Here is a 10,148-nt window from a genome sequence, read left to right as displayed (position 1 = left end):
AAAAAGAAGGGGTAAAAAAAAAAAAAAAAAAAAAAGACAATCCAGCACTCAGCTCATACCAGTTTGCATTAGTTTCCAAAAATTTCCAGGATTCAGCACCAAAGCTGTTGAACGTAGGCCTTATGCTTACATATCTAACGATTCTAAGAATTACAACAAATAGAACCAACGTATTGCTACCTTCAGATTATTGTGCATTCCTCTTTTCTTCTCTCTTTTCTTTACTTTTTCCTTTTTTTCTTTCAATGGCTACAAAAGAATTTTTTTTTTACAATATCTAACTGGACTCAAAAACCTTTCCCTACAGATCCACAACATACAGAAAGACTGCTGGCAATGTGCGAAAATGACTTGAAACTATCCGCTCCCACTTCCTGATAGGTAAGAACGTGCCAATGAACAACTCTTTTCCTTCTGCCTTTTGTACTCGTTGTATCGTAGGAAGAAATAGCCAAGATAATCAAACTCAATTGGAGACATCTTTGCCTATCGAAGAAAAACAACAAATTAATCATCAATGGTATGGTCTAATGGACTTGACTAGTAGAGCTGAAGGTGACAGGTAACATTTACCTGGATCAGTGCCCATAATGCCCAAAATAAGTGTGATGCTAACATGAAAGTATTTGTCTCTATGTATAAAGCTTCAAGGTCCTTGTCAGATACCTGTTGTTTGCATAAAAGAAAAACACAAAAATCAAACTCTAGTACTTCATGATCTAGAAGCATAAAAAAGAAAATAATGACAGCTTGTAGGTCATATGCATATCGCTGTGAAGGACCTGGTCTAGCAAGACCTGGCAGCGTAACTCCGCTATCCTGACAACTGCTAATGAAGATCTCAGGTGCATATATGTGGACATCCAGCCACCAAAATCAAATTCTTAGGCAAACAAATTGGTTTTGATGCAAGTACTAAACCACAATGGAACAATATTAAACCAGTATCCATCTGTAATGTATCAAAAATGAAAGGCTTGCAAATAAGGAAATGAACTTTCTAGCAAGACTGCAAGAAAATACTATATTAATCATTGAATCAAACTTCAAATGGACCTCAATTCCAAGAATAAATCCAGGTGTAATGCAAGTGCTGTCTAATGTATAAATTTGCACTGCCTAGTAGTAGATCCCATAAATAAAACTCTACAGCATTTACCTTTCATTTGTTTTTAAGAAATTATACAACCCAAAGTGCTTCAATATAGTTGTTTTTCTATGTTATTATGCTAAAGCAAAATTCTCTTGTTACAAGATGACTTGTCCAGAAGTATGGCAGATAACAATCTTCTATGATATTCAAAACCAGATTCCCATTTACAAACCCATAATTTTTTGAAGCCTCAAGCATACCTCATATGGTTTGTCCGGTTGCAAATAATGCCTGAAGAAATGATATTGTTCATCCTTACTAGGGTATCTACATAAAACACAGTTGAACAATCAACAAAATAGAATTGAAAATGAAGAAAGCAAATAGAAGAAAGTTGCAGAATACACATACAAGCTGTAGTCACAGTCATAACCCGCATATTCGTTGAAGTGATTCCCAATGTCAAAACCTCTGTAACTGTATGACCCGTACTCAAAATCAATGAAGTAGAGTTTATCTGTGGATTCACGAGATATATGATTAGATCATTAATAGCAGATTACGGGAATCAACAATACAATTTAAACAAATATTTGGATATTTATTATTTCTCTGAGCATATTGGGCACCGTTTGAGGAATTGAGTCTCCAATGGCATCATCTTCTAGATCACTCTTTACACAGTTTGCAATTGTAATTGATGGTAGAGCGCTATAAACATGCCAGTATTCTCATAAGTATTTGAACAACAGAAAAATATAAATCACCTCATAGATAATTATGTTCAAGTACATTAAATAACATCTGATTACCAAAAAATTCCAACTAAGAAAATTGCATTTGCTATAGGCAAAATTTATTAGAAAAGATGAGTCCCTAATACAGAGAACCTCTACATATTTTACATCCATAACCTTCCTTGTATATCATACCTAAAATTACTTGAGGTATCCTATATGGATATAGTGGACTGAATATCCATTGACCATGGCCCTGCATCAATATTCTACTGTTCAAGTATATTACATAGATGTAGATTATTCATTATTATCTACACCACACCAGTGCCAGATACAATACCATCATCTACCTCCTTGCTCTGTTAACTTCCACTTTACTCATGGCATAAAAAGAAATAAGAAGTCAAAGGAACAGGACTAGCACACATCTGCAAGAACTTAAAAAACTATTTCTCCAAGAATGAAAAAGAAGGGAGAGAAAATGAAGAAGGAAAAAGGGTTAGTTCAAATCAGGTACCTAGCTATCATACCTTTATCTTCATTAAGCATCAGATTCCCTGAAAGCAAGTCATTATGAGCAAAAACCACAGGAGCTTTAAGAGGGTCTGTCAAATCCTGTTTATCAAAGAATTATACCACAATAAGTATGAAGAGAGCTCTACAACACCAATAACTGCTCAACCAAACTGCTTTACAACTCTAATAAATGCTCAACTAAACTTCATTGACTATAATGACGGAAATCCAAGAAGAGGACATGTTGTTGTGATTAACAAGCACAATAGATGAATCTATTCAATAGCCCAACCTGCCAATGTTTTCATGTCAGATATAAATAGAAAAGGCCAGACGGCCAGCCTCTAAGCCTCCAACCTTCATAAAAGAACTACCGGACACCAAATAAAACCAAGAAATGTAATAAGCAATTACCTTGATTTCAACAACTTCATCATAAACTTCCTTGAATGAAATTGTCTTGTATTTTTTTTGCTTCTCAATATCATCAAATTGAAGAATGGATGCTGCAACAAAATGTCTCAACTCAGCACAAGAAGAAATAGCAACATTTGATGATATGCAACAGTAACTAAAGATTGTAAAAGAATGCAATAAAATCAATCTCGAATAGATTTAGCCTGATGTATATAGAACACTGCAGCACGAGATCTAAACAAGTCAGAAAACAAACCATTCTCATAAAACTTGAAGATTTCATTCCATAACTGAGGTTCTTTAGAACCTGGAATTTCCACTTCATGGAATTTATGAAGTTGTTTGGCAATTTCAGCAGCCAGCTTCGGCTTTCTCATATCTGCCATAGAGGAACAGCCAACATAAGCAAAAGCAAAAGAGAGAGAGAATTGAAACTCAAACTAAATTGTAAGTTTTAGGTTATAAAGAACCTGCATAAAATCCATCAATTCAATAAACAGTAGGAACTTACAGTGTGAACAATAGGTACTTCAATTTTCTGATTGGATGATCAAATTGAAGCCATTACGGCCACTACACTATATTTATAGCAAACACAGGAAAAGCTTTCTTTCACCTATCTTTCTAAGAAAATTAATAGAACTATATCCAAATTCTATGTCAATATACCAAGATGTAAGATTGAGATTAAAGTTTTGCAAAACTTTCAAAGGCGTGTAATAGAATTGATTGCAAGCTGAGAAATACTTTAAATTAACAACTCAAGCTTTTTTCTTCTTCATTTTAGAAATCATATCAAAATTATAGCAACATAAACAAAAAAAGGAATAAGAAAAAAGGGTGAACAACTTGTAATTTGGTTGAGAGCATCCTAGCTACAGGCCCAGAAATGTTAAGAGTCCTGCCATTCAAACCCTTGAACTCTTAAAAAGATTGATCAAGTCAACTGAATACTAAAGCTCACTTCCCCATAAAATTTAGTCTAATCTCATAAGATCCTATCTATTAACCCTACCATGTTATGCAACTCTCTGCATGCTTACCTGCTGGAGTTAGTGTACGTGCATCAATGAAAGATTGCACCATGCCATTCCCAAATACTCCAAGCAACTTGGCACCAAATCCTGCAGCTGAGAGGTATTTGATAGCCTGACAACAATAAATGGTAAGCAACCACAAAATGATCTACACTGAGACAGTATAAAAAAGATATAATATAAAATGAACTAATTGTAGCTCACTCCAGATAAAGAATTTCAATGCAAAAAGGAGATTCTACACATATGTGCTTAGCAATTTTTTAAAGTTCCTGAATGTGACTGCACATTGTGCATGGGAATATAATGTTAGAAACAATAACTTACTGATTGCTTGGATCACATAAGATAGTTCCTCCTGAGGGAAACTAAAAACCAGCCCAAAGATTTCTTAAAGCAAGTGAATTCATGTAGCTTTGTTGGACTAAATCAAGGGCAAGAATTCATTTGAATGAAATTCTTGCAAATTAGTCATTTTGATATGATTTTATTCCTTTCAGAATGCAATTTTTCTTTAGGCTGAAATAAAATTCTAACAACTATGAGCTTTCCAAACAGGATAGCTGACTACATAGAGTTTCGATTAAGTTGAATTGTTATATAGACTTTTGAAATACAGTTATAGTAATGTTCCAGAAAAGTTCACTAGATCCTTCAGTAATAGATTGGATATATTTCCTCATTTAGTAACTTGACAGGTGATACCTTCAACCGCAATTAATATAGTAATTCAACAAATTATTCAATCTTCTTTGAATTAGTACTGATTATCATTCTCGCTTAATCATACAGCTTATAAACATAAAGCAATGGAAAACATTCTAATGCATAATTAGCAAGAAGTAATTGGAAAGCTTAAGCAAAATTACCTGCAACTCTCGTTCACGATTAATAACATAGTCTGTATTAGGCCCGTACAACCTGACAGTTATAGCTACCTCATTTCCATTTTCTTCCTTCACAGATACCTTCAGCACTGCAAGCAAGCAACATGAGAAAACAGAGCAAACTAATCAATAAAATTACCGACTATAAATAATATCTAACATAAAACCTAATTTAAAAAGAAAAAAGATAACAAATGGCAATCAATAAATAACTATATACTCACATAGATTCGTTATACCACCGGAAACCGTCTCAACAGAGAAACGAGATTCGTCCAACTTTGACCAGTTCTTGAAAAGATCCTTGCATAAATCTCTGTTAATCAAACAAAATTATTAAGGTAATTATATGTTCTATTCAAACACAATTAAGCAAAATTTTTGTTTTGCTTAGTTTCATCTCCTTTTTTTCTTGTAATAATTCAAACACAATCATTAAGGTAATAATTCAAACACATCATGTTCGTTTATTCCACGAGTATGAAAATTCTTTACGGAAATGCACATTTTCTCGGAAACTAAACAGCATACGAAAACGAAAGAACAGGAACGAACATGACGTGAGGAGTCATAACAGGTAAGGAAAAAGAGGTAGCAACTGTGAGTTGCGAAGATTTAATATCAGAATCTTCAGCGTCCTCCATAGATTTCCAGATCTTTTCGGTTTCTGCCCCTGCTACTGCTCCCATTTCTTCCTCTCTCTCTCTCTCTCTCTCTCTCTCGTTTCGATTTTATTTCTTAGAAATAGAAATGGCGTGACTTCCTATGTGGCGAAGGCGAAATGATTATGTACCTGGTTCAGTGTGCTAATTGTTCAATTTTTAGAACAAAAGCTTTTTGTCTAAAATTCCCATTTCCTAACATTATAATATGATATTACTTAATTAGGATATTTAAAGAAATAGATGTAAATTAATTAATATTGAAATCACACTTAAAATTTAGCTCAAAAGGCTTTTACTTTTATTGAAATAAAAGTCTCGAGTTAGAAGCTTTCAACATTGTTTTCAGATTATTTAAAATGTAATATAATATTATAAATTAGTTGATGTATGTCTTTTTATCCTATTTTTTAATATCTATTATATTTTATTCAGTATAAAATTATTGTTATTATTTTAATTATAATAATAATAATCTAATAAATTTTATTTAAAAATAATAACATCTATTTCTTAATTAAATTTTTAATGTCTTAAATTTTTAATGTAGGATTATAAAGATTATATAGAAATATTTTTTAATTGATTTTGATCCTATATAAAATTAATACTATCATTCATATTATGGTATCTCTTAGATCTAGAATATTTTGTATAATAAAAAATAACTCAATAATTAATATAGTGTCTAAAGTTAATATTAAAATACTGTTTTAGAGTTAAAATTATATTTTATTCAAAAATTAATTTAATTAATTAACATAATATAAAAAGTATAACTAAAATATTATGTTTATGACTATAATTTTAATCAATTCATAAAAAATATAAATTTTTAATCAATAAATTTACATACAATTATAAAACTATGCACTTATTTAAATTTATATTCAGATAAGTATAAAAATTTAAAAATTTATTTGATAAAATAGTAACCGTATCAATTATTTGGTTAGAGCTTCCAAATGCAATTATTTATGTAAAAGAATCATTATTACATTGATAATATTATCTATGCACTAAATTAGTAAATAAAATAAAATTTTGATTAGGCTATAAAATAAAAATTATGGGATAAAAATAAACTACTTACATAGTATTTGATTAAATTGTATAAAATTTATTTATAAATTTAAAATTTATATGCTTTAAATGAATAAAATTTAATTTAGTATATTATATATAATTAAATTTATATAGAATTAGTTATAATTAAATTAAATTCTCAAAAATAGGTAAAATTTTAAAATAAATTTTATATTAATAAATTAATATATTTTTTATTTTTTAGTATTTATTTTTTCTGTTATATTTTTTATAAATAAATAAATTTAAACTAAACATATTTACAACCTTTATGAAATCATCAAATTTGACTTTTGTATATAACTTACATGCTAAGCATACCAAATAATTTTTTATTTCAAAGAACTTTTCTTTTAACATATTATTATCCCATTGCCTAAACACAAAAAACATAATATAATCCCATCAATAACAACATATTGTTTTATTAAGATTATAAAATTAGGCTTTAAAGATATATAATTTCAAACATGTATATAATTACAAAATAAAAAATAACTTTTGAAAAAGTACAAAATATTTTTATTATATATTAGTTTGGTATCAATTATATTTATGTATTACTTTCCGTGACAATGGGAGTTCTAACATAATGCGTATAAAGTTTGACCGTGACTTCCTGATTTTTCTTTATTGCGATATTGAAAAATGCTAAATAGTCGGTTGCCAATTTCTAACACGTGGCATATGCAGATTCTTTTTTATAGCTATGATCGACAAGACTTCATAACAGAATCTTGGTTTCCACTATTTTAATGCCACTTGTCACCGACTTAGTTGATATCTTCCTTGTAAATATCAGACAAAGTCCCGTCGACCAGAAAAAGAGAAAAAAAGAATGGCAAAAGGAGGGTTAAAACAAACAAAAAGAGGCCCTTTGCCTTTCTTTCGCAGAATCGATTATATTCGCATTGTTCATTTTGGTAATAATTTAATTTCTATATTATATTTAATTAAAATTTTAAAAAATTATTTATTTAAGAGAAATATATTAAAGATATATTTTTAATTATAAATATATTAATTTATTTTATTAAAATTTAATAAAATTATAATTAATTTCATATAATATTTCATTCAAAATATATATTTTTTAAATTTTATAAATAAATTTAATAAATTTTAACTAAACAATATACTAAAGTTACCGACATGGAATATCTTTCTATAAAAGTAAAAGTTTATTCTCAATTATATTAGCTTTTCATAATGTTGACCACCAATTTAAAATTCTATTTTTTTTTTCATTTTGATCTGTAGTAGAAAGAATAGTTTAATTTATTAAAATATGTAAAATAGTTTGATTTGTTGAAAAAATTTGCCTATTAATCATCACCACTTATTTTGTCAAAATATGTAATTTATGGAAAGGTTCGTGTTATTTTTTATAAAATGAAATTTTATGGGTTAATGACTGCTATATAGTTTCTGTTTTGTTTCATGGACAAGAGAGAAAATGAATTGAGCAAAAAAAAGTTGTACAGAGTAATAATCACAGCTCATCTGGAGAGAATAAATCAAACAATAATTAAAGTTAAACGCTAAAGAAGAATGAGTTCAATAAGTATTAATCTAGTGACACGCTAACTAGATTCTAATGCTTCTTATTAAAAGTTACGATCACACTTATTAAAAATATTTATGATTTATAATATTCAACTTAAATTTAAAGACACTGAATAAAAATAAAAATAAGCCAGGTATAAAATAAAAGAATTTAGAGAATATCAAGTTATAAGTGAGTTTCTAAAAAAAATGATACATATGACTCATTTTATTTTTCATAATTAAAAAATTAAATAAGATAATAAAAATATCTCATAATTTTACCATTTTATAATTTTTAGCATGTAATTTTTTTAGATAAAGAAAAACATATAATTACAAATTGTGACAAGAAAAAATATTTTTACTATTAAAGATTTTGATATGTGAAAATTTAGTAATTTTCATTTCAATCAATCATTTGTTATGTTGTTTGTGTTTAATAACATAAGTATAGAGTTTAACTTTTAATTTCATTATTTAATCATTAAATCACGGTTTAAGAAGTTATTGATCTGATGAGATTGATTTAACGATCAAATAATAATATTTTAAATTTTTAAATTTTAAACACATATTATTAAATACGTGAAATATGATAATAATAATTGATTATAATAAAAATGATTAAATTTTTATTAATTGATTTTTTTATCAGTGAAATATTTATTTTTATTATTATTTATTTCATCTAATAAAAAATATATATTAAAATTTATCAAACAGTTAAATTATATAATATTTCTTTATTATTTATTCTTTTATAAGAATATCATTTTAGCTTTGTAAGCGTAAACGGGCTCCACATTTATTGGGTTGAGTGAAATTGGTAAGTAGGTTCCACTTGCTTTAGCAGTATGGAAATATAATATGGTTGTATTTATTGTTATTACAATATTCTTGGTTGTAGCTTAGTATATCTCTTGTATCCATTATAAATACTTGTATAGTTTATTATTTTTGAGCTGATTTAATTATTTTCAATAGAAGAAAATATTTTTTTTCATTTCTTTTCTCTCTCTCTCGAATTCATATGGTATCAGAGCAGATCCAAAATTAAAATTAATTTTTTTTTATAATCAAAAAATACTTTCATTACGATTTTTTCTAACAAACTCAAACACGACTGTGAGAATATCTCAAAAATTTAATATTATAGTTGCTGCGACAACGAACAACAACGATGCTCATTTTTATCGAATATTAATAGAGATCGTCTTCGTCTTCAAAATTCTAATAATCCTGATATGTCTCTTGTGAACACACCATTGAATAGATCAAATTATTTGTTTTGGAGCCATGCGATTGAATTAGCACTAGATATGAAATTGAGTTCAGATTTATTACTGAAAATTATAAAATGCTTGATAAATCTGATAATGATTATGAAGCTTGGAAGCGATGTGATTGTATGGTAAAATCATGGATCACTAATTCAATTTCTAAAGATATAAAATAGAATCTATGTTTATTGTGTTTTTTTTTTCAAATAAAAATAAAAAATAATTTTTTTATTTTCTAAATTATAACTAAATTTTAAAAAGGAACTTTAACTGTTTTATTGTTATTTTTATTTATTCTAAATTTATTATTTAAATTTAAAATTTTATCTAAATAGAAAATAATAATTTAATATATTTATAAATTTGATAAAATTATATAAAAAAAGATTTATTTTTCTAAAAACTAAAATTTTCTTAAAAAATCATCTCCAATTAGACATTAATAGTTTATAATGGGTTAATTCTCATAAGCTATTTTAACTTTACAGTTTAGTACCTCAAAATATTGAGAACCTCTCACTTTAAAATTAAGTTTATGCATTAGTATAGTGTTAATATTTGCTCATCAATCTAACTTTGCCGTATTTTTTTTTCTTTTTTATATGTATCTCAAAATATATATATATTTTGATATATTTTAATATAAGTTTATTTGAGAATAAAATTTAGTGAGACGAGTTGCATGAAAAATGAAAATACAAGAGTTAATGAAGAAAGAAAAAAGAAAATACATCGAAAGAGATTTTAAACTCAAGTAGGAATGGTGTGAACGAGGATCTAACAATTGATTAGTCTATAATTCTAAATAGAAGTTACTAATAGACAAACTTAATGGAAGACATTCTACATTATCAAATGAAACAATAAACTATTGCTATGCAA

The 10,148-nt window shown here is 27.5% G+C and overlaps 1 protein-coding gene across 1 annotated transcript; it reads right to left on the bottom strand.

The window, feature by feature from the left end:
- Nucleotides 1-48: 48 nt before the first annotated feature.
- Nucleotides 49-5,557, bottom strand: LOC8275862 (probable ethanolamine kinase). Its single transcript, XM_048371746.1, has 11 exons — nt 5,246-5,557; nt 4,915-5,006; nt 4,673-4,779; nt 3,810-3,915; nt 3,023-3,145; nt 2,764-2,855; nt 2,364-2,448; nt 1,505-1,610; nt 1,354-1,420; nt 574-666; nt 49-486 (listed from the first exon to the last, which is right to left on the bottom strand). Exons 1-11 carry the CDS (start codon nt 5,377-5,379, stop codon nt 358-360), a joined length of 1,134 nt encoding a protein of 377 aa, XP_048227703.1. The 5' UTR covers nt 5,380-5,557; the 3' UTR covers nt 49-357.
- Between the last annotated feature and the right edge of the window lie 4,591 nt (nt 5,558-10,148).

Source organism: Ricinus communis, chromosome 3 (assembly GCF_019578655.1).
Source record: "Ricinus communis isolate WT05 ecotype wild-type chromosome 3, ASM1957865v1, whole genome shotgun sequence".
In the NCBI taxonomy this organism is placed as follows: domain Eukaryota; kingdom Viridiplantae; phylum Streptophyta; class Magnoliopsida; order Malpighiales; family Euphorbiaceae; genus Ricinus; species Ricinus communis.
Note: the sequence above shows the minus strand (reverse complement) of the source record. Positions and strands in the feature narration are given on the sequence as shown.

Bases quoted from the DNA above. Each gene is read 5' to 3' on its own strand.
- LOC8275862 (XM_048371746.1), bottom strand. From the start codon at position 5,379: ATGGGAGCAGTAGCAGGGGCAGAAACCGAAAAGATCTGGAAATCTATG. The intron at 3,146-3,809 runs GTAAGCATGCAG...CCTCTATGGCAG, and splicing joins ACGTACACTAACTCCAGCAG to ATATGAGAAAGCCGAAGCTG. The intron at 2,856-3,022 runs GTTTGTTTTCTG...ATTTTGTTGCAG, and splicing joins CTTCAAGTTTTATGAGAATG to CATCCATTCTTCAATTTGAT.